The 26,408-nt window shown below is 37.4% G+C and overlaps 1 protein-coding gene across 1 annotated transcript in view; it reads right to left on the bottom strand.

Moving 5' to 3' along the window:
* LOC309477173 (uncharacterized protein) overlaps positions 1-26,408 on the bottom strand; it is a 40,928-nt gene extending 14,520 nt beyond the window's left edge. Inside the window, exons 1-6 of the mRNA XM_082140339.1 lie at positions 25,636-26,408; positions 24,070-24,166; positions 20,455-23,982; positions 16,843-17,017; positions 13,022-13,188; positions 2,705-2,843 (exon numbers count right to left, since the gene is read on the bottom strand). Of these exons, the coding sequence (XP_081996465.1) occupies positions 2,705-2,843; positions 13,022-13,084 (202 nt within the window). The 5' untranslated portion in view covers positions 13,085-13,188; positions 16,843-17,017; positions 20,455-23,982; positions 24,070-24,166; positions 25,636-26,408. The remainder of the gene's footprint in view (positions 1-2,704; positions 2,844-13,021; positions 13,189-16,842; positions 17,018-20,454; positions 23,983-24,069; positions 24,167-25,635) is intronic.

Below are 26,408 nucleotides of genomic sequence, written 5' to 3'. Positions count from 1 at the left end.
AACAAATATTGATTGCGTATACACGCTTGGGTCTCTTTTTTGGGTTGGCATTTACTTGAAAGAAATCTAAGCTTGTCTGGTGCAAAAGGGGCTCGTAAATTCAGCAGAGATAGAAAGGATCGAAATCACCCGACATTACCTATTTGAAACATTCTGGTTGCAGTTATGAAATTGGATTTTTTTAAAAACATGTTCATGATTGTTATCAACAGCTTATAGTTAGCATTGAGCATCATTATATAATATATATATATATATATATATATATATATATATATATATATATATATATATATATATATATATTAGCTGTCACATTAAACTTTTTTTAATAAACTGCCTGAAATGTAAAGCAGAAAAACATTAATAAAAATCTAGCTCAGCCCTATAGTAATTGTAAAGTATATATATATATATATATATATACATATATATTGCACATACACATATCTAGAAAAATCTTTTATCAGTCAGTTTTGTATTTAACGTTACTCATGTCTCTATAGCTTCATCCTTTGGGATTCTGAAGCGTGCTAGTTGACATTTTGCTACGAGGACATTGACAGCTCTTTTTGAGTGCTATAGGTAATAAAGAAAGGCATTCCTTGTGGTTCAGCTAATGATTTCATAGCAGCATATTATTTCATGGCTGTTGTTATACGTCATAGCTCAGAAAATACAGGTCAAAGGAAAATGCCAACCTATTTATGCTACAGACCTTCATAAATACAGAACATGCATCATACAGTCAAGAAATAAGGACTTCATCAACAATTTCTGGACATATTATGAACGTATGGTAATCTGGAAGCAGCTTATCAGCAGGGGGGAAAAATCATATTGGCTCATTCTTTCCATTTAGCCTCATAGATGGAGAGAATGCATGCATTTCATGGGACACATCGCCCTCCGTTGGTGGCTGGTGGAAATGTTACATAATACTGTATGTTTGAAGCTAAAACAATAATGACAAATATTATGCTGTTTTGTAATGAAGGCTGTTTAAAATGCATTTTTCTAATTACTTTTTATAATGGACAATAATAGGCATTTACAGAGGTGAACTTTAGTGGTTGTCCAAGTTGGGATTTTATCTTTTATGAATTCGGTTTTTTTTTTTGTTCTTATCTTATGCTAAAATCATTCTCAATCTTCTTTTCAGCGTTCGTATTATAATTGACTTAATTATTTATGGCTTCATTAAGGCAAATGACCTTTTAATATTTCTGCGCATGTTTAATTTTGACGATAAGCAAGCCAAACAGAGTTGACTTGAATTGCAGACGAAAGATAAACAGCTTTCAAGGCAACAACGTAGATAAGTAGCATTTCATTTACTTCACTGACAGGTAGAACTTCCTTTGAGAGAAACTTTTTGTGTAGATAGAAGACAATTGATGTCGGCGGCCCCTCCTTTTACTGATTCTTTTAATAAATAAAAAAAACACTTTAATTAAATGGTTTAAATAGCATCTGATTCATCTTAAAGTAATTTTCACTTACTAATTAGTTATTAATTATCTGCTTAAACTATCTCAAACATTCTCAAGCCCTGTCTTCAACCTTTATTTAGGACTAGTCCACCTTCATGTTGTCCCAAACACAAAAAGAGATGTTAAGCCAAACTCCAGAAAGAACAAAAAAAGAAAACACTATGAATATGGTCCTGGTCCATACAAGTTGTGTACTATATTATAAAAGTCATACAACAGCTTTATGTGAAAAAATTTAATCTTGCCCTCCATGTCAACATCTGGTCCTCATGTGTGTCAGCCAATTGCAACATGGCGAGTTTTGAATATGACTTAAATTTTGGTCTGTCCCTCAAAGAAAGCCATTGTTTGGAATATAGCATATGAGTTCAATATGACTCCATCTAGAAAAAAATTGCAATCTCCTTATCTTTTCTGTAACCTGATAACACAAACACCTAGTGCTTTTAGCTTCATTGACAAACAAGTGTAACTCTGACAAGACCATCCGTCTCTGCTTGGACAAAAACGGTTGTTCTCCTTTATCTTTTCACTTGTTTCGCACGACACAAATCAGAATGATAAGACTGAGCGGATCTACAAAAGTGTTTTGGCACTCCTAAGTCATGCCACTTACAACAGGTGTCACATTTGCAACAACGAAGGCCAGCCAGATTGTTTAGCTCATTGGTTCATTATACAGGGGTGAAATTAAAGGCCTGGCGCAGGTCCTTTCATTCTCTAGCAATTTGGTTGTGGGCCAAAAGAAGCCTAAATGATATTTTGGCAATATGAGGGTTATTATGCATTACATGGACAGGTTTCAATATCAGATTAATCAGAGATGGAACGGAAAAAAATAATTACCAAATGCATGTTTGCTTGAAAACAACAAGATTAGAAAGCCACCATGTTTACGGCTGAAGATTTTAATAAAGCGGCACAAAAAGTGCAGTTACAGTAAGTATGACTAAATGAATGCCTTACTCTCCTACCAGTCTTTCAACTTCATATTTTAATTTCATTCTCCCCGACTTTTCGGTTTCATTTTGATGTGACTCAGCTAGAAACTTGCTCGTGTTAATTGACGGTGTGTTCAGAGCTCAGGCGAGGGCCAGGGGCCAAGAGCAGGACAGGTGGAGGCCTAATCATGCAGAAAATGAGGCCTTTGGTGGAATGGAGGAAGAGAACGGGGAGGAAGAGAGGAGTAGACAGATGAGGGGGCGACACACCTGGGACCTGCCCCGACTGGAACAAAACCAGCTCCACTGCTTCATATCCTAATATTTCGGAGATGAGCCCAGCACACCAGTCCTCTTCCATCCGTCCACTAGCCAGGCCATCTGACGGAGGCTGATTCAGCTCATTGCACTAAAATAAAAAGCAGAAGAGAGCAACAAGAAACGGAATTATGATTCTTGACAACCAACAAATAATGCAGATCACTTTTGAACTGATTTCATCTTAATCAGCAGATACAAAATTTACTACTAAATTTTAGTCGAGTTGCAACACGACTTAAAAACTGAAACGTTTCAGGGTCGTAACATGACTTTATCCTTTTGTTTCTTCTGGACCCACAAAGACTGAGCATTTCATTTCACAGTTATAAACAATTTAAAATATTTTATACACATACCTATACACAGCCTATCTTTTATTTATTTTTTATTAATAGACGTATTTTTTATTTATCATAATTGTTAGTCCCTATTTTATGTATGGCTCATTTGCCTACAGATTTTAGATTTAAATCTTTCATTATTTACCTTGCAATTCAATCAACATGCTTAAATAATTGAATTAATACACACACACACAAAATGCATTTATATGGGCTGTAAAATCGAATAATTGCGATAAATCGCATCTAACAAATGTTTGCGTTTATATATGTATACATATTATAAACACAAACTTTTATGTTTGATGCGATTAATCGATTTTACAGCCCTAATGTATATGTATGCATATGCTTAAATTGTTTTCTATTAAACCCAGTAGTGAAGTAGGTTGAAACAACAGAACTCTTTCTATTTTACATTCATTTACACAGCTTTGGGATAAGTTACACATCTCAAGTCAACATTAATTTGTAGCAGACAAATGTGTGAAAATTAGATTAAAATAGCTCAAACAAACAGATGTTACAGTAAACTGTGTTGCACCTACCCGCTACTGTTATTCAATGTTATAGACTAATATAGCACTTTCAAAATGACCCTGACCGTCTGCAATCCTGTCACTCTCTGCAATTCCTCAGCAGCTTGTTTAGAGTATTGTACATGACATCATATTAATCAGAAAACTAAAATTCACACCGGCTATTGGGCTCTATTACATTAGCTGAGAGAGCATATTTGTAATATGTAGAGAAATATCCTCTAAGATGGCATATGCATTGAGAGAACGTCCTTATTGGTGCAGAGATGGAAGTTGACAGCGGTAAATTGGTAATCAGCTTCCTGGATATTGAAAAATTTCTCATTTATCAGGTGGCAATGGTAGAAATCTTTTCACTGCATGTTTGTTAGTGTCTTCCAACCGTGGGTATGTGCAAGGGGATATTGTATTATCCTGATAAGGTCTCCCTTCACACGCTTTGGATTTTTACAATGAATATGAAAGTATTGATTTTTACAATACATAATATGAAAGAAGATCTTTATCTGTGCAAAAGGCCCGAACGTAAACACACGAGATGACACATTAAGACAAATGTGATAATGTTTTTGTAGCTAATGTATGCATAGTCAACAAAATAAAACCTCACATCTTGGGCTGCCAAGATGAAGGATTAAGAAAAAAATGAATGCTATGAAACACTTGGGGGGAAAAAAAAGAAAAGACTGGAGTTATAAAGGACGACAGAAAGCAAATCAACTTCCTCAGCTGTGGCCATATGTTACCAAGGTGATGTTCCATGAAATCGATCCCAGTCTTAATATCTGCCAGCTCTTGGGCTTCCAGAGTCTTAGCTGGCTCTTTGCATGCTGATCTGGGCATGGCTGGAAAAAGTGAGAGTAGGCGTTACAGGCTACTGAGAAAAGAAAATATGCAGCTCTGGAGGTTTTTTTTATTTTTTATCCTTATTTTAAGTTGTGTTAGATGTACTGATATTTCACTTGAACTGTCTTCAGAAGATCCTTTTAAATGTATTTGAAAAAAAGTTCCTCCAGTGTTTTTGTAGGAAGAATCATCTGTCACGCTTTATACGTCATTGCGTATGCACAGAGATAGTCAGAGTAAGTTCCTGCCTCAGTGTTCAAAAAACACACAAGCCAAGTTAAAACACATTGGTTTCCTTTTTTGGATAATTTGATAATTTGGCTAGAACATAGCATTCATTTTGAGACCTTTACAGAGGAAAGGAATGCTTTTTCATTGATTTTTAGTGTTTTACACCTGAATTCTCGATATAAGAAACCAACTCAAACCTCTTTTGATGGACCAAAAATGATCCGAGGAACAAAGAACCCAGTTCCTTTTGCATTCACACTGTCGATGCCATTAAAAATCGATCTGACTTTTGAAAGTTGTTTAGTTATAGGTGTTATCACGTAATATTGTTGTTATTGTCGTTGTAATATTAATTATCAAATCATATTACTTTTATTAAAACAATTTTTTAAATACATTATTATTATCATTATTATTAATTATCAAATTAATATTACTTAAAATGTATTTATTAAAAAAATATATATATAAACATTTGTATATATATATATATATATATATATATTATATACACACATTTGGAGTCATATTATATATATATATATATATATATATATATACACACACACACACACACACTTGGAGTCATATATATATATATATATATATACATATACATATACATATATATATATATATATATATATATACATATATATATATTACTTAAAATAAATACATTTAAATTTTATTCATTTTAAAATAAATAAATAATTGTTATTATTACTATTATTATTATAAAAATCTATATTAAAATCAATCTATTTTAAAACAAATGAATGAAAATGTATTATTATTATCGTCAAATCACTATAAGCCTACTTATTTATTTTGAGATAAATAAATAAATATTAAAACCTTTTTATTTGTGTGTAGATTTTTAATAGCCTATATACTCATTCTGTAATGTCCTTAGAAACAGAAAATCATTACCTTTGAATGTTAATCTGTAACAGCTAAAACCATTTGAAATGATGCAAGTGTGAGAATAAAGTGAGCTTAAAACACTCTGCATTCACAATACACATAAGTAATAAGTATGCTCATATACCCTTCCCCCACCCGAATGATCACAACGGTCAGTTGGATTACACAGCCTCGGGAAGTTACAGCCTCATTCCTTTATATTGCATCACGCTCAGAGTTTATCAAATTCAGCAGATATCCGACAGTACATCTCATCACAATGCTAATACGAGGAGCTTTTGGATGCGAGTCTGTGGGAGGCATGAGAGACGCTGTCGGGGAGGGCCAGGGCCTGGAGACATGCAGCCAGACAGCAGGCGAAAAAAGGCCTTTTGTCCCTGTCCCTCTATTAATCTGAAGACTGTAGAGAAATCCCAAAGGGATTAAATGTGTTACTCCTAAAGTTTTTTTTTTTTTTTGCTCTTGCCAGTCTGACTGCAAATTAAAAGATGGGGAGGGGGGAATAGAGAAGAGGGAGGGACTGTTAATTGCTCGCCAATCGATAATTCTATAATTACTTTGTGACAAATGGCTGGCTTGCAGTGCTGGAACTGCTGAGGAAAGGGAGGGTTCAGGTGTCGGTAGGGACGTGTAAAGGGGGTTGGGTACGACCAGAAACGGAAATATTTGCTTTTGTGCCTGCAAGCGCCGTCACTCTGGGCATTGTGACATGGAATTTGTGTCAGGTTTAAACTAGGAAGCAAAAGTCTCCAGGGAGCGTCTGTCTGGGGCTTCAGGGAGAGTGAAAAAGGGAAAGAACTGCAGCAGGCCTGCATCCCTGATGAAATCACAGGGTGAAATTCATTCACAATGAGAAACGAGGTGGATTTGAAAAGGAATAGTTTACGCAAAAATGAAATTTGTGTCATCATTTACGCACCAGCATGACGTTCCGAACCTGTATGACTTCTTCAAAGAGTTTTACTGAGCTTTTCCTTGCAATTAGTCCCCACTGGAACTGAGGCTTTCAGACTTCACAGACAATGCAGAAGCATCATAAGAGTATCATAAACCTGGACCACATGACATAAACCCTATATTTCCCTATATGTGTCTTCTGAAGTCGATAGTTTAACAGTCTGAAAACTAAAGAACATCAGGGAATCCATGAAATTGTGATAGAAATGCCAAAATAAGTGTATTAAATATAGGCCTAAGTATATTAGTATATAAAGTAGAATAGTAGAATAAGCTTATTAGTAGTATAGTAGTATTACACAAGTATCTTGGTATATTAAATGAAAAACTATTCAAATAGAACAGGGTTACATAGAATAGTCTATAAAATATTTTATAAAAATATTGACTTATTTGGTAAGATAAAATTCTTTCACAAAACATGAATTTGTTATTTACACATTTATATTTTATGTAAATTCATATGGATGGATGGATGGATGGATGGATGGATGGATGGATGGATGGATGGATGGATGGATGGATGGATGGATGGATGGATGGATGGATGGATGGATGGATGGATGGATGGATGGATGGATGGATGGATGGATGGATGGATGGATGGATGGATGGATGGATGGATGGATGGATGGATGGATGGATGGATGGATGGATGGATGGATGGATGCATGGATGGATGGATGGATGCATGGATGGATGGATGGATGGATGGATGGATGGATGGATGGATGGATGGGTTTTGTTTTTTCAATCCAGGGCCTATATTTCTATGTCAAATCACCGGTCAGCTTGCCTTTGAAACCAAATCCATTATATTGTGTGTCACCATTAACCTTGGAGCAATCACATTTATTTACCTTCCCTATAATCCGAACACTGACCTTTGTGCATTGTTACCAAAACCCTGTGTGAATTTTTTTTTTTTCTGCCTTTTTGCTTTCAGGGTTACATTTCCATTATAACACCATAGAAACAGAATATATTCGATCCGAAAGCATTTAACTGAATACAAACTCTTTCAACTGACTGATTTGCATTCCTTTAGCTGACTCTTATGCATCTCTTATGTTTCTCAGCAGGTGAAAGAGCTTTTATGTGCCTAAAATCATCTCAATTTCAGATTTTCTGGTAGCCAGCTCTTTTGAAAGAGTCTGAAAACAAGGAAAGATGTCAAATGCAAGATGCCAGCGTGGGCCAATTGATCCTGGACTTCTACAGACTGTTCAGACACCCCCCTCCCTCACAGAGCTGTTTTATTTAGAGCTACTGTGTGTTTGCGCTTAAGTATCACAGGGAACTAATGAAGTGCGGTGGGAGGCAGTCGCACACACTGTGGCATAATAAAGCCGGCCATGGACCACCGATCTCCTGACTGCCAAAGAGCTGCAGGAGAGTGGGACAATGCTTGTCATTTAGCGCAAACCCTTTCTGGAATATATTAGCCATAACCTTACTGCTCAGACAGCAACCATAAACCACAGATTCTGGAGCAGTGACTGAACATTTTGAGAGACTGAATGTTTCTTGCACCAATCAATCAATAATGTGCAGTTATGTTATGTTGTGTATGGGATATTATTTTAAAGCTTCCACTAAGAATAAATACCCCGTTACAATGTAAATGTTAAGTTAACACAACTTGCTATTACTTGATTATATTGGTGTTAGATATTTTTAAGTAAAGAACGTTGAGTAAACTCATATTTAAGTGCATATAATAAAGGTTTTCTTGCTAGTTTTACATAAAATCGTTTCAAGTTGGATTTGTTGTGATGCAACAATGGTAAATCCAACACATAAGCAACAATATTAGAATAATATTTCATCATTTTCACTACAGTTTCAGTTACCCGCGTGAACGGTCTGATATACAACAATGTCATGGACAACATTGAATATTAAGAAATATCTGACCACTGGATGATGCGATTGACCGATCAGAATCAAGTATTCCAGAGAGTCTTGCGCATTAGTGCCCATCCACTTTTTTCATAAGTAATAAGTATTTTTTCCATTCATTTTTCCCATGGGGATTTTTAAAAAGTCTAAGTTAATGCATTGAACCAAGCCATTAACCAAGCCAATATATGCATACTGTTAAACATTATTATTAAAAAAATATATATAGCTGAATTAATACAAACAGGTTGCTTCAACAAAAGTTTAGTTTTTACTTACAGAGCCCTACTGTTGCACTCTATAATATCCAATAACAATGGATTAATTCAGAATACTAGCATAATACTGGCAATACCAAATGGCAAAAATAGGAAAAGTAGTAGTTTGCTACTAAGTAATTTCAAATTCAACCAATATGTTTCAAGTCCCAACACTGTAAAAAAATAAAAAAATAAAAAAATATTATTGGACTAAATATTAAAATAAAATATTATTTCAGTCTTTGTAGTTCAATTTCACATTTAAAACAATGTGTTACTTAATCTTAGTCATCTTTGTCAATGCTTTGTAGCAATTTCTCTGTAAGATCTGTTTCAAAATAAATCCTACTGAACTTTTTTTTAGTGTATGATCTTTTGGGACAGAAGTTGGGAGAGAACATCTTGTGCAACAGTAGCAGCTCTGTGGCCTAAAACCAAACCAAAAGAGCTGCAGTATTAATAGAGAAGTTTACATTGGTCATTTCAAAGGCTTAAGGACTGTTGAAATGAAGGAAGTAACAGTAACGGAAAACTGAAAAAGGTTATTTGAGGGCAGAAGGTTGTGTACTTAGTGAAGCAATGATCAAAGACTCTTCCTCTACCTCTACCAGCGATTCCAGTGACTGAAACCATCTCACGGAGCAAAGAAGCCAGCACTGTAGCTCTAGGCCAGCTCTTGATGGATACTGATTACTGCGAGTGTAAACATTTCCACACTCCCGACATGGTCCCTTTGTATCAAACCGAAGATGGAATGATTATCTCCAATTTTTTCACCACTCCTTTGATCCTAAATTGCGCCACCTTTGGTGCCTTCTGTCCGATTATTGGACATTATTGTATCTCGCCTGTCGTGGCTCCTTTGAAACGTCTTGGTTTGTGTGACATCTTTAGAACTCTAATTCGCTTCCTCCAGGAAACCTCTAGAGTTCCTGCATGCATTTGCACATCCCTCCATTTTTCTAGCCCCCGTTCTTTCTCTTTTTCACACATATACTGCTCTACGTTTTTTGCTTGTCAAAGTTACTCATGAATAAATTGGTTCTGGCTCAACTTGTTAAAGCGAGCGAGCTGATACAAGTAGTGATTTTGTTTCTTGCTGAACAAGAGACTAAACATCCTTACAAGTTCTTGTCTGTTTGAATTAATTACTGCATTTACATTAGAATATAGTCTATGAGAACTGTAGCTAAACAGTAATCAAGAAGTGGAGGTGTTCAGGGTAAACAGGCTAAGGGGTTTCTGTTGCAAAATCTAATCTAGTTACATTTTGCACACATTACTGCTTCATATCTTGGCAAAGATTGCAGAAAGAAGCGGATGATTTATGTGCACAATTAAAATGGAAAAGATACAGTGGGGTCCAAAAGTCTTAGAACACTAGTTAAATGTTTCTGGAGAAAAAAAACGTTTTCGTAATTTAATACCATTTCTTTTTTCATTAGATATCATTTAATGAGTTAAACTGAAAAATTAACATGAATTACAGAATTCCTAAGTATCCTACTATATATATATATATATATATATATATATATATATATATATATATATATATTACAATACTAAGAATATTGTGTGTTAGTGTGTATATATATATAAATTACTAATTTCAATTTTAATATATTCTAAAATGTAAGTTTAATTAAAAAAGAAAAAATTCTTACTGACCCCAAACTTTTGATTGGAAGTGTATGGACCCCTAAATGGACATGGTGGTGGAAAAAAATATATAAGTCAATGCTTTTGCGTTCTCTAGCAAATATTTTAAAATAATATCGCAAAACCTTTGCGTTCGCTTGGAAAACATTTTGCGTTCCCCCAAGAAACTCTGTGCTCGCTCGGAAAAGGTTTTGAATTCCCACGGAAAACGTTGCTTTCGCTCGCAAAGACTCAAAGTTTCTCGGCAGAGCGCAAATATTTTTGCGAGGGAACTTTTTATTAAATATAAACATATATTACATATATATATATATATATATATAGTACAGGCCAAAAGTTTGGAAACATTACTATTTTTAATGTTTTTGAAAGAAGTTTCTTCTGCTCATCAAGCCTGCATTTATTTGATCAAAAATACAGAAATTTTTTTTAATATTGTGATATATTATTACAATTTAAAATAATTGGTTTTCAATTTATTATACTTTAAATTATAATTTATTTCTGTGATGCAAAGCTGAATTTTCAGGATCATTACTCCAGTCTTCAGTGTCATCATGTGACATCCAGTCTATCACATGATCCTTTAGAAATCATTCTAATATTCTGATGTATTATGAGTGTTGGAAACAGTTCTGCTGCCTAATATATTTGATGAATAAAAGAACTGCATTTATTCAAAATAAAAATAAAAATTCTAATAATATAAATCTTCTTTAGCCTACTATCACTTTTTATCAATTTAACACATCCTTGCTGAATAAACGTATTGATTTATTTCAAAAAAAGAAAGAAAAAAAATTACTGACCCCAAATTACTGACCAGTAGTGTATATTGTTGTTACAAAAGATTTCTATTTTTAAAACATTTGCTTTTTTTTTTTTTGCTTTTTTTTATTCGTCAAAGTATCCTAAAAAAGTATCACAGGTTATAAAAAAATATTAAGCAGCAGAACTGTTTCCAACTTTGATAATGAATCATCATATTAGAATGATTTCTAAAGGATCATGTGATAGACTGGATGTCACATGTGACACTGAAGACTGGAGTAATGATCCTGAAAATTCAGCTTTGCATCACAGAAATAAATGATAATTTAAAGTATAATAAATTGAAAACCAATTATTTTAAATTGTAATAATATATCACAATATAAAAAAAAAAAATCTGTATTTTTGATCAAATAAATGCAGGCTTGATGAGCAGAAGAAACTTCTTTCAAAAACATTAAAAATAGTAATGTTTCCAAACTTTTGGCCTGTACTGTATATACAAATTTCATTATAAATGTTCCTTTACAGGTTAAAATTCTAATTTGAATGACAGATTTTGTCTCAGACTTTTGAACTGCACTATATATACACACAGTCTTAATGCTCATTTCAAGGAACTCACTTCGGTTCCAGGCATCAGTTGTTGACCTTTACGCAGGTCAATATTCCCTGCATAGCTTAACAAGTGGTTGCAGCTGACCTAGCTCATTAATGTCAATAGTCTATTCACTTTCCTCCAGGAAAACATAATGAAAAGCAAATGATGTCTGAAATAACGTCTGCCTCCTTTTATGAGACCTCAAAATTATGCAGCTAAAACGTATAGTGCAAATGCAAACCCAACAACCTCAGCACTGTACATGCAGTATATTTAGAACATATGCAAATCAACCTTATCTTCCCCTACCTGGTGTCTTTTCTCTAGCACTCTCCAAATGTAATATACAGATCAGAGTTTCCTATGAAGTTTTAATTGGAGCCCCAAAAGCTTCTTAGTTCCCTACCAGAGTCATTCTGCAATACATCTATGGTGCAACTAATTACTTTTCCAAGCCGACATAATCCCCAAGACAGACTCTTGAGCATTTCTAAAGATATTTATGACCTTTTTGAACTCGCAAATCGCAAAGTGTTAGGTCACAGGGCCATGGACAGGTATCATCTAAATATTCAACATCCCTGGAATTAATTGAGGAAGAAAGTAAGTTCTACAAAAAGGTTATTTGGAAGGCTTACTAAAACACGAGCGTGAAAAGTCGACGGCAACACCCGGCATCTCTCAACAGAGAAGTTCTTTGTGCTGTACAATTTCCATTTTCTCATTTATCTTTTGGATACATCTTGCAGACTGACATGACATTAATGAGCAAAAAATTCTCTAAAACTAATTTGAGCCTCAAAGTTATGGGGGGTTTTATGCTAGATTTAGATAATGATGGAAAACCAGTTTTGAGTGGCACATCAAACTTCCCCCGGCTCATTTGTGCTCAGATCAGCACAGAACTCTCATTAAATGGCTTGCGCGCTGCAGACCGGAGTCTTTCATTGGCACGGGCGGCCAGCAGACAGCCTGGAAAATAGCTGCTCAGAAACTGAGCGAGTGTTGAATTCTGGCAATACTTACTGTCGGAGTCACTCACTTTAACTCTGGAGATGATATGCTTTGCTCTGACACAAATAATGTGTCTGGATTCACGATGGCATGAATAAAGAAACCCTCTCAATGAGGTTTCAATTCATTTACAAAGTATTTGAATTTTCTATTCGCCCTGATTCAACAACATCAAACATGGCCAGTTAATGTGGACCAAAGCCATTGCAAAGAACCTTATCAGCTTTTGATGAAAGTAAGTAGTCATTGAACAGACAAGCACAATCCCAGTAGATCATTCCATGCTGAAATCAAACCAGCAACTGTGTTCAGCCAGGGCCAATTTCACCACAAGGACATGATGCACCACAGTCCCAAATCCTTCACATGCAACCATCTTGTTCTGTGATATGAAAGACAGAAGACATGCACTACTATTAAATAGTCTGGGGTCAGTAAAATATTTATTTTTAAGAAATGGCCCCTAACCCCTTAATCTGTTCCTTCAGAGCCGTTTCAAGTCAACAAACAACGGTGAGTTGAAACGTTCAGTATTACAATATATACAGTACTGTGCAAAAGTACAATTACAACAGAAAAAATATATGAATGATTTGAACAATTTAGCCTACTACCAATAATAGCCTACTATACAGAAATTGAATAAAGCGATAAAATGTAAAAAATGAATTGTCTTCACTGTATGGTTTAAATATACATTGATTCTTATTAAAGTTACTAATGTTATTCCGTGAAGAGCACTGAATGATTCTCGTTTTCTTTTGTTGTTTGATTAACATTAAATGATAAAGACAGCGGCAGGTTTATTAGGCTGTTGTCATTTTAATACCAAATGGACAGATCTAATATACTGACAAGCATTCGATTACTTTCCCAACTGTTTATGTTCACTAAAGACAAAACTGAATGCGCTTAAGTTAAAAAGTTCCCAGGACGGACATTTTGACATATTTTAGTCCGTGTAATCAGTTCGACTGATTTGGATGTTATGTACGGTGACAGCGGTATAGGAAAGGAACGGAAAGCGACATCATGTTTTCATAATCGTTGAAAGACGAAATCAAAAACTAAACTAAAACACAGCCCTCATTCTTGACAGCAAGGGGGCGTAGGGTGGTTCGGGAGCCTTACTCAACTTGCGTACTTCGCGTATAGAGAGGACCGGCACTGAGCATAAGAGTCTTCTTTCAAAAACTTTTTTTTTTTTCAAAACTTTAAAAAAGTAGTGCAAGTACGTTCCAAAAAGTACATTTCATAGTTCACCCAAAAATGAATATTCTGTCATCATTTACTCACTCGAATGTCATTGGAACAGAAAAGAAGATATTTTGAAGAAATGATTTTGTCGATACACTGTTGTTTTGGACCCCATTGACCTTCATAGCATGGCCAAAAATCATTTAAAAAAACGATCTTATTTTGGGTTTCACAGAAGAGTTTTTTTGGTGAACTACCCCTACTTTTGTGAAAAACACCTACCATGATACAATAACATGAAATGTTAGCAATAAGAGAGTTGCAGATTTATTTTAAAAAAAAATCTAATTTTGAATGGTCGTCAAAGGAGAATAATGCTACTTGCCCCCGGATGGTGTAGTTATTGCATCAACCAGCAAGGGCCACCTCATCAGCCAAACCTAGACCCCTAAGGCTTGTCTTCACAGGGACCACAGGTGGGCAACGTTCAGGAAAAGAGGGTGAGATGGATTCTTCTCAACGCAAAATGGGCAATGTTGCACAATGGGAGAGGAACTGAGCTTGGAGGCTTGTTCGATATATAATGCAGTCACAGGAACCATAGCAAGATAGATAAGCCTCTGGGTGCAAGGTGCCATCTCAGAGGGTCCGAAAGCAGATGGATAGGGGGTGGGGTGTGCAGGGAGGCCTGGCAGACAGACAGAGAGCTCAGGCTGTCACACACGCAGAGCTGAGTGACAGCCACCAGCGTGCAGGACCAATTGCTACAATATGGCACCTTGGCCTAAGCTATCATGGGCAACCTGGCAGGCCGTTCATCTCTAAGGAGATGTACAGTGAGACAGAACAGTGCCTTTTCTCCATCTTTCCCTTTACACAAAAACATATGCAACCCTAATTGTCCTCCAACTCGAACCTCCATTACCAACTGTGACCACTTATGTATGCTGCACTCTCCCTCACTCAATAAGCAGTTTTAATTATGTAGAGTGAACAAAAGCAAACTACAACAGATGTTTTTGTAGTGTAGCAGGGGTCTGAGTGAGAGCAGGAAATTGAAAGGTGAATAAAATCTCTTGAAAACAAACACACATTACATAAAATGTATTTAAAAAATGTGTTCTTTCAATAAGCTTAATTGGAGAAAACATTTCAATGCAATTAAATAAAGCTTTTCGAACAAGAAAAAAGTTCTAGTCTTGTTGTACGAACTTTGTACAGAACATTGGCTGCTGACACACAATTACCAAATGTAAACATAATATTTTATTTGAGCAGAATACTTGGTACAGAGATTAAATGGAGAGATGACACTAAGAATGTTAAAAACGTTGTGGTCTGGATCTAATATTGCCATCTGAAAGTATCTGTTTATTCTGACACACAGAGGAGGAGGAGCCACCATGGATTGAACTTGTTAGTCCAGCACATCCCACAGATGCTCAATTGGATTGAGATCTGGGGAATTTGGAGACCAGGACAACACCTTGAACTCTTCATCATGTTCCTCAAACCATTCCTGAACAATGTGTTCATTATCCTGTTGAAAGAGGCCACTTCCACCAGGGAGCACCATTGTCATGAAGGTGTACCTGGTCTGCAACAATGTTTAGGTAGGTGGCACATGTCAAATTTACATCCATGTGAATGGCCGGACCCAGGGTTTCCCAGCAGAACATTGCCCAGAGCATTACACTCCCTCCACCAGCTTGTCCTCATCCCACAGTGCATCCTGATTTCACCACTTCCCCAGGTAAACAGTGCACATGTACACGGCCGTCCACGTGATGTAAAAGAAAACAGGACTCACTGGAGCAGGCGAACATATTCCACTGCTCCAAGGTCCAGTTCTAGTGTCCATTGTAAGTCTTTTCGGAGGTAGACAGGGGTCATCATAGGCACTCTGTGTATACGCAGCCCTATACGCAGCAGAGTGCGATGCACTGTGTTGTGAACTTCCTCCCATAACCATTATAAAAATGATGTGCAACAGTAGACCTTCTGTTGACTTGGACCAGACGGGATAGCATTTTTTGCTCTTTGTGCATCGATTAGCCTTGGGCGCCCAACACTCTATCGCCGGTTTTTGGTTTGTTTCTCGGACCACTGTTGGTAAAATCTCTCCACTGCTGACTGGGAGCAACCCATAAGCCTTACGTTTCTGAGATACTCTGACTCAGTCACCTTGCCATAACTATTTGGTCCTTGTAAAAGTCGCTCAGATCTTTATTCCTGTCAATTTCTCCTGCATCCAACACACTGGTTACAAGAACTGATTGTTTGTTTTCCATCTAATCTACCCAGGCCCCAATATGTGGCCTTGTTAGGAGATGATCAACAATATTCGCTTCACCTATGACTGGTCAAATGTTTTGGCTCATCAGTGTGTGTGTGTGTGTGTGTGTGTGTGTGTGTGTGTGTGTGTGTGTGTGTGTGTGTGTGTGTGTGTGTGTGTGTGTGTGTGTGTGTGTGTGTGTGTGTGTGTGTGTGTGTGTGTGTGTGTGTGTGTGTGTGTGTGTGTGTCAGAATAAACAGCAACTTTCAAATGATCAATGGAGAAATATGATTTTTAAAACTAGATAGTGTATTTACGGTGTCTAGCAGCAGGAGCTTACCAGGCCATGCTAATCAGCCTAACCCTGACCCCTTGGTGATGCATTTAAAGTACAGAATGTACAAACTTCGTATTGAGACCAGAACTTTAATGGTTTCTGAGGGCTTGGAGATGGCACAAAAACTGGCACAGTGCTATTCTAAAGATTAATGTTGGGCAGGTGGAGTCTTACTGGCACTGTGGCGTTGCTTCTGCCTGTTTATTCACCCTCTGCTTTCAACCAACCTCATCCTCTCCAGCATGTCATTCGTTAAATTTACAGCCATCCACAGAGCCGGTATGCTAATGAGATTTATCCACAGGCTCTTCGGAGGAAACTCCCACATGGTTCATCTTTAGTTTTAATCCCTCTGACAACCGTCATTCCATCAGCATGCGAGTCCAACCCATTGGCTTTTACCTAAAAATAAACAAGGTGGAGAAAGAGGGAGAGAATCAGACAGATGGATGCATGATGGCACGTCATACATTATGGGGTGGGTACCACTGTCCAACCTGTAATAATCAGTTTGCAGACAAGACAGCCATGTTCGGATTTAATCACCTTCACATACTGGCAAAGGAGGAAAAGGGGCAGTCACAATGTGATCTAGCACGTTCTTATTAGATATAATAATAATATAAAAACACAATCTTAGCCATCAGAACGACTGACTCATTCATTAAACTCAGAGTGTTTCCAGAGTGCTTATTAAGGCCTCATCAAATCAGAGTATGCCCACGGAGGGCGCCGTCTCAGCTGAAGGGGGCTGAGAGATGCTCACTCAGTATGCAGCGCTGAATTCATTGCTAAGTCTGTTGCCTTTTATTTTGTGGCTTGCCCATCGATCCCCTGTGCCGCTGAACCTTTGTTTGGCCTGCAAAGCCCGAGACATAAATCAAGGTCTGGCTACAGAAAGTTTCTCCACAGGAAGTGGAAGAGGGAGTGAACTGCATGGGGCTGTAACTAGGATGGAAACAAAGCAACCACAAGCCATTTTGTGGAATAATACCATCAGCTTTTTATAATGAATATGAAAAACATGCTAGGTGCTCTGACAACATCTAGCGAGAGCTGTGGAATGTTTTTTTCATTCCAGTCATATTTCACTCAAATATAAAAATAAATAATAGTAGTAGTATGATTATTAATAATAATAATAGTAGTAATAATAATAATAAATGAATTGTAATTGTTTAAAGTTGTATTTAAAAAATATATGATCATTAAAAATAATTAAAATCTCAGTTAAATGTGAAAAATATTCTTATAAGCGTAATAAAGAAAATTACAATGTATATATTAAACTTCATGGTTGTATTTGTTGTACTGATTTTTTTAAAATAGAAAAATTACATTAATTTGTGTAAAAACATACTCTAATTAAAATCACTGTTAATAATAATAATAATAATAATAAAGTATTAACAGTCTTAAAAACAGGCTTTATTTTATGAAATGTGACCTGAAAATGATTTGGTGAGAATTATTTATAAAAAGTGCTCTAACAAGCTCCTTAAAGGAACAGTTTACCCAAAAATTGTGTCACACTTACGTTGTTCTAATTTGTAACATTGTATCATTTCTGTGGAACAAGAAAAGTATATACATTTTATTTATTTTTTTTTTAAATGCAAAAGCCCCAAAAAAGTATCATAAGGTGATCATACAACTTGTGTGCTACACACCAGGGGTAGCCACATGATTACTTTCAGGGAGGAACAAACCAAAATTTTAAATATTATTCACTGAAAAATGACAGAACTATGAACTATTCCATTAAAAACTTCTGAATATCTACATTTGCTGTTCTAACTTTGGATGGCATGACTACAGACAGCAACAGCAGTAGCACCACTCACAGAGAGACCGCACACTTCCCCATTTGCATTGTTTCACGAGCAACCTAAGGCTTTTATCTCCTGGGCACAATCCGCAACACAATTCACCACTGCTGAAGCTCCAGGAGCTATAAAATCACCATTATGGCACAAGTTGAGCTGATAGGAAATTCATTTGAGAAGCACATTAAGTTGGAATGGTATGCATGTGTTCCCTCCCCCCGCAACCCCCTTCCTGGTTATCTTCAGCTTTGCTCTGTAGGAAACTCATTAGCTTCTTGGAAATAAAACTCTGGCACACTTTGTCTCCATTTCTGAGAAAATTAATTAGAGAGAACAGACACCATCGCCGATGTGCCAGCCTCTATTCTGACAGTTGCTCCTTTCCCCCCCTCCCCAAGTATCATTATTTCCTGCTGTTGTTGTCGCTTTAGAAATGCTCTGTGCGTCTAAGGGATTGCGGTATTGATCCACTCAGACCTGTTAAAAAACTCTGGATTAAATTTGCTCGTCTCTGTGTTTGCTGGTCATGCTTTTAAAAAATACTGTTTACTGTGTGAGGGGAGATGGTATTGAATTTTAGTGTCTTGGTAGTATATTGGGCCATTTACACATCGCGCACGCTCCATCTCTTTAACACAGGCGGGCAGAAAATTACATGGGATATCTTGGATCTTTTGTTTATTTATTTATTTATGGGTGTTAACAGAGAAGCTTGCGGCGCTACACAAATTGTGCTAGAGCTTATCTTTTTGGTCTGTAATATTCCTTACTGGATACTCCAACTCTATCTGTGAATGCAATACATGTTTTTCCCGTATCGCCAAAACCAATCACATTCCCTCCCTCCTCACCGCGTGTGTGCACTTGTTAACAGATAAGGCCAAACTCCTTCACCAAAGGACAATCATAAAAGGAATAATAACAGTGTCGTCTAAAAATGCAGATACCATAAAAGTAAGTTCATATTATTAGTAGGGCTATCAATTGAATATGTTCATATAATGTGATTAAGAAATGTTTTTGCATTTAAAAACAGAGCACAACAGAATGAATCTTCATACACCATCTGAAAACTGCACTGCTCACAACAATATGCTAGAGAACAACAAGACAAAGCACCCGGCCGAAGAAGACATCTGCATGTGAAAGTATTTTTTAGAATAATACCATGAGCTTTTTATAATCAATCACAAAATAGGTGTTAGGTGCTCGTATGACATCTTGTGAGAGTTGTGGAAAACCCAAATAAATCAATTACTGGAAAAAAAGTATTAAATAAACTATTTTGCTTTTCTGCATTGCATTGATGTTTTGCATTATTTCCAAGACAACTAAAACCGTCAATTAAAAGGTAAATAAGTAAAAACTAAATCTAAATATAATTTTATGTTAAACTAAGTTTTAAAGTTAGAATTAGCATATATAATATATATACATATACATTATGGTCTAAATTTTTGGCTAGAATTGTTGCATTTTTCCAAATAAATAGATTGAGATTCACAAAAATGTATTGAAATAATGAAAATGAAATTCACAAATAAATAAAATGAGAATTGCAAATTATTATTTTTTTTACAAATGTGTTTTATGTCACACAAACAACTCTGCCTGGTATTCATTTGTGAATCGCTTCCTGGGCATTTGTGGATCGCTGCTTGTGCATTTGTAGATCACAGCACGCATTTGTAGATTAGCATCAAGAGACATGCAGACAAATCCACAAATAAGTGGACTCCAACAACCGTTTTCTCAAGCCAATCTAAATCTATTTATTTGGCAATGATACATTTTTCCACACACACACAAAAAAAAGTATTATGTTTATACATACAGGAAAAAGAACAAAAAATATAGACGTCTATAGTCATCTTTTGTAATGTCTATTTAATGCCTTACCCACCTGCACACATAACTTTTAATCATTTATGTTTTGAGACTTTAGAATACAGTATATTGATGTATGTGATTCACTGACAAAGTGTGTTTTTAGTATTGGTAGCTTTGACAAACCTTTCAAATGCCTGTTGACTGTCCTCAGCTTCTCTTTATTGTTGTCCTCTTTTCTCACTCTTGATTGAGGGCGGAGTAGGTTATTGAACTCTGGGTAAAACACCAGAGGGACTTGACGCCCTCTTGTAGGAGAGGTGATTGGGAGGTGTTTTTTTCCAGCGGGAGCAGGTCGAGAGGAGCAGCATCTCGGTGATATAAAACATTGATCAGCATTGATTTTGTGTGTCTGCGAGTGCACCGCCCTCTCCGTCTCTACTCGCTCGCCTCCTTCTTCCTGTCTTTCAGGCTAAGCTATGAAACGATGTTTACTCCACGGTTTCTTAGTGGGCGGCATTTTATCTGAACAGAAGATGGTGGAAAAATCTATACAATAGATAAATAGAAGAAAAAAAATGTAACCTTCTTAGGGAATGAAGGAAGAAGAGGGAACCAGGGACAAAGAGAGGGAAGAAAATAAAACTGGTCCATTTTCTGCCTCGTGCCACAAGGCGTGCAAGTGTCCTCTTAGCATCGGTCTGCAATTCATCCTGCAGAATGTATGAGTTCCATCAACACCATCCTAAACAAGACATTAATCAAAACTGGACTTCAACTGAATGTCTACTGCTAAACACGCAGTGGTTTTCAAGTTGCAGTGGTCTTCTAACGTTGTCTTAAAGTCAACATCAGGAATTGACTGGATTGTGAAAAGAGGAGCCAGAGGAGAGGAGGTGTTGATGAAAGATTATATACTTTTTTTTTTCTGAAACCACAAGGAACCTTGAATATATGTTCTACTGAACAACTTTATATAGTTAAACTTCATCGTTGTAAAAACTCTTGTATCTGTTCAACTGGACTCTGATGGAGGCTGGCTAGAAGCCCCAGGGGAATCTGAGTTTGAGACCCAGGGTTACAGCCATGCTTTGGCATTCTACAAGCACAGAAAATCTGAAGTTGCATTTCATTTCTCACTCTTGCGTAGCTATTAAATCCTGCGCTCTGGATTTTCTTCTGCAAGTTCAGGCAAAGGTGACGCAATGTTAAGAGAGTCAGCGAGGGCATCGGCGCCTTGCTGCAGAGCCTGGCCTTAGGGCCCCGACCGCTCGCTAGTGAGGCATGGAGGCCACAGTGCTGAAAATCCCATCAAGCCGCAGTTCCAGGTCCACGCGCAAGAAAGATGAAGCATGCTAGCTCATCAGGGGACACGGCCAAGCCCTGATGCCTCTCCTCTTCTTGTCCCCCGCCCCAAAACTCTCTCTACCACTCTTTCGCATTCACTTCCCTCCACTTCCCTTCAGGGAGAGTGTTGCAAGGCCAACAAGCCGGAACCCCATGCGTTAGCCTCAGGGGCTGTTGCTCGCTTGTTGAATAAAGGAGCTGACTAGCTGATTGATAGACCTGCACCAGTCCATGCCCCTTGCACGTTTCCTGGATCACTGCTTTAAATAAGAATCCTTTGCTGGGCGGCCCGGTTTCAGCATTCGTTAAATCTGGTTCTTGATGGATGGCACCAATTTTCTGCCAAACCCGGATGAGCCACCTAAGCATCCCCCTTTCCCTTCTCTGCCTCAGGTAAATCCCCCAGAGCCGGAGTGAACAGGAGTATTCTAAAATGGTATCAATCACACCAAAGGCCACTCTGCCATGGAGCAATGTTTCAATTATACCTCCCGCTCCCTCCCGACTATATCGCCCTGTCCCGACACCCCCGTTGTGCCCTCCGGCCAAAGCTGAGAGCTCTCCGTCTCCCCGGCAACAGGAGCCTCTTTATCTCTTTTAATTCATTTCAGGGTTATTTATAAGCAACTCTATCATCCCCCCAAGGGTTGTACCAACCCCAGAGCTGACAGATGCTGCCAAAGCTAGAGTAAGCCGCTCTTGCCTGCTAGCACACCACTCGGTCCGAAAGATATCGTCTGGAGCCCACTGGGCCCTGAGCTTTGTCAGTCTGGCGCGATGGGAGACAGACGGGTGAGAAAAGTTAAGCAGGTGCAAGCCCATAGTCTCTGGTGCGTCAGGGTCATTTGTTACCCAGCAAGGACAGACAAGTTCCCCTCAGACACGACTCGGCAGATGGGAGGTCACTCTTGCGAAGGCGGGAAACCTTCAACTGAGAGCGGTTTTAGCAGCCCTACAATTTTACAAGTCTGACCATATCAAACACACAAACTGGATAGTGAATCATCAGGATGAACAATTCTGGAATTGACAGCTTATTCAACACAGCTTTTGCTCTTAAAGGGACAGTTCACCTAAAATTAAAGGGATGAAAATTAAATTTGTCCTGTCATCATTTACTCTCACGTCGATCTAAAGAAATCAGAGATTTCACTCAGTACATTCCACAACAGTCTGTTCCACCAAAACTTTGTTTAAATAAGCTTATAAAAGGATTATAAAAAAAATCCATATGAATCGAGCAGTTTCATCCAAGTCCTCTGAAGAAACGATCACTTAAAATGAAGGAACGAAAGTTATATGGGTTTGGAACGTCATGAGAATTTTCATTTTCAGGTGAACTAACCCTTTGCGCAGAAAGTAATTCATTAATAACCTTCTCTGCCTAAGCTCATCTTATTCAAGTTTGTGCACCTTTAAATATGGCAATGATGCCAAACACCATTGGTTCTTATGCATTTCATAACCAATTGGGAAGATTCTATCTTTTCCCCACATAAAGCTGGCTTCAAGACTTGGGAAATTAAGCACAAGTCATATGGGCCAAAGTTATGCTACTTTAGTTGAGTTTGGCAGCCACTGGAACAACATGGACATACTTCCAAGGATCTCTTTTATGGTCTACAGAAAATAAAGAAAATCATATTTGTTTAGTTCAATCTGAGGGCAAGTAAATTATAATATTTTAAGTTCTGTGTGAGCCATGCCTTAATTATAGCACACGGCCAGACTTAATTAAATTGCATCAGTAGATCTGTGCCTCTGGTTGTTATGAGAAATTAAATGCTCCCCACCCCACCATCTGCATCTATCTAAAAATGAATAAAAAGGTATATTTACTTGAAAGATTTATAATCCACCATCGAAAATAAAAAGAAAATGTTATCCATTCAGTCAAATAAATTCCCCGCTTTTACATCAGTGTAATTCTGAATGTCATAAAATTTTATAATTAATGAAACAGTCCGCCATCTTTCTCCATTGCTCCCTTGGCTAATCAATGTCACATTCAATAAGCACCCATTTATGACATTTTGAAAGTTTCAGCTTCAGAAATTACAGCTAATTTTTCTCAATCTCCTCATTTTTTCAGACACTGATTTTGAGAGGCATCGCAGTTGGTGAACCAGAGTTTTACTTCGGCACAGTTCATAAAGTATGACATTACTCAAGGTCAAGTAGCACTCGGAGCAGCCAAGGTCCTGTTTCCAGCAGTAACCCCCTCCTCCCATTGCTTAGTTTCAAAGCTTAACATGCTTGTCCATCAGAACAGCTGGGTTCTCAAACATGAATGATCCACTGTGGAGATCCTGCCCATTATCAGTCTCATTAAATAGCCCCGTCTTTATGATCTCCTTCCGGCCATGACTATTGATTAAAAATTCAACACTAAATGAAGTTAGATCAATGCATATTTCATTAAATCATCAACCCTTAACCAGAACTTAAGTTTACCTTTCACACAAGGCCCGCCATGCGTCATCGCTCAGGGAACTTGTGGATATGTGATGCTAAATGTGGCATGTCTGCCACAAGGGATCTTCATCTTCAACTGTGAAGCAAGAAAAAGGAAATCTATTAAAAGCATGCTTTTAACCACTCAAGTATTTCAGAAAGAGTGCATGTATGGAAATGGTTTAGCAGGGCCACAGATGCTCTAAAGTGTCTCCACACAGAAGTTATCATTTAATGTACCATTCCACCAGATGAGCTTTTTAGATAGTGATACTCAGTTTTCATTAGCTTGAGGATATCTACTCATTTTTTTTATTTGCTATGCACAACCGAATGTTCATTGATTTTGAAATAAAGAAAAAAATGATTGCCACAATTTGGAGATTTCCACTATTCCACTCATGAAAAAAACTGCCTAAGGTGGGTTAGCTGCCGTCTCTGCCTGGCCAAGCTAGTTAGACTGGTCTGCTTTGATGGTTTTACAAGGTTTTTGGGCACTTTTGGGCTAACCGGTCTGGCTGCAAGACTAGATAGCCACCTAAACTGTTGTTTTCAGCACACACTGGCACTTCTAACTCCATATGGCACAAACGCAAAGCACCTAAATTAAGACAATTTAAAAGTATCACAACCATTTGTTTTCAGTAACTGACATATTCTCAAGAGAAACGTGCTATTCAATTAAATATTAACTAAACAATGAAACAAAACCTAATAGAATGCCTAAACAACTATTGGTACAGACTAAATGTTAACCATCAGAAAAGAAAAGTTATTCAGGAGTGTAACAAATTGAAGTTAAGATGAAACAGAAGTGACCGATCTTTTCTTCCGTATTGGTTGCGTACATCAGAGTAAAATGAATTATTGGAAAAAAAGAGACTCAGTTCATCGGTTGTTGAAAGAAATGGGCAGCGTTTAAATGACAAAATGATTAGAGAAGTCAGGCTGCTGTACGCACTGTACGTCACCAGAGAGAAGTCAGACAGTTCACCATATTGAGCTACGACATTGATTAAATTACAAGGTCAAAAAGAAAAAATAATAATGCATGATGATGAATCACTTACAATTTAATCAACAATCTGCATTTGAAAAATAAATTAATTTTCATTTCACTAAATACTTTAAAGTATTTTAAGTAAATAGGGTCAATAGGCTCTTTTGCCTTTTCTAGGCAATTTTGATGTCATGTTGACTTAAAGGTCAGTTTAGACAAACAGACATTTATGGACATGATATGACAGCAATTTTGTTTAGGGGGAAAACAAGGATATGTTGTCACTCTCAAAACTCTCATATTGTACATACATATATAAATATTGCATATATAAAGGAGCATAAAACCCCATATTTGCTTCTCTGACGGCCTACAAACTCAAAGGTTTGAAGCCAAAACTGCAGTTGGACCAGCCAGCACACAATCTGGTTCCATTCCTTTTCATAAACCACAATACAACAAGTGGACTTTTAGACATCTGATCACTGGTTCCTCCCAGGAAGACTAGTAGTATGGTATCAGGGGGTTGGGGGGAGTTGGGTACACACACACAGCCAGATACACACCTGCGAGTGGAGCCGATGGGCTTGATTCACCCTGGCACAAAAACAGAACAACTGGAGGGGCTCTTCTGCAGATGGGCACGCAGGTGGGCATAAGGCAGGGCAGGGGGCCTCTGCCAGGTTTGTGTCGTCCTTGTAGCTCGGAGTAGGTGCACTTCTTTTTTTCCAGTTGATCACATCTGGGCTGAGGTCCACAATGCTTTCAAAAAAGGAATCAATGTGAAGCTGTACTGCCCCCTAAAGGGGCTTCTTGTAACTGCATGGTACTAGCAAACACTATATTAGGCTATATTTCTCCACGCAAACTTTACGCCTCCAAATACCTTGAACTTAGAAGAGAATTTATACAGCTCCACAGCAAACAAATCCATTTATAGCTGATGAAAAAGATATGAATGCACAGTTGGAGTAAATACTGAACAGATTTCGTCTAACAGGTCATTCCATCACCAAGCGGTGGAACGAGAGCTTCAATTGGGTCTAAATGAGAACAGCCGCGTTGTTTGTTGTTTTTGGGCACAAGTGCGCTTACTCACAATGTGTCACCATGAGTCATTGAGCTTCTGCTGGTATAAACAACAGCCGCGCAAAAACAAGACTATTTGTCAGTGACGAACGCGATGGCACGTTATCAAAAGCCAAAGCGAATCGCTGACTCCGCCCACTTCGTTGAAAGGACCCTCTCACGACGCGTTACACCTAATTTCAAACAATATTAGAACGCTGTCTTTAGACCCAAACTATATCATTGTAGACGGGCAAAGCCACAAACAGCA

Source organism: Leuciscus leuciscus (assembly GCF_965113295.1).
Source record: "Leuciscus leuciscus genome assembly, chromosome: 16".
NCBI lineage: Eukaryota > Metazoa > Chordata > Actinopteri > Cypriniformes > Leuciscidae > Leuciscus > Leuciscus leuciscus.
This window is presented reverse-complemented; position numbering and strand designations above follow the sequence as displayed.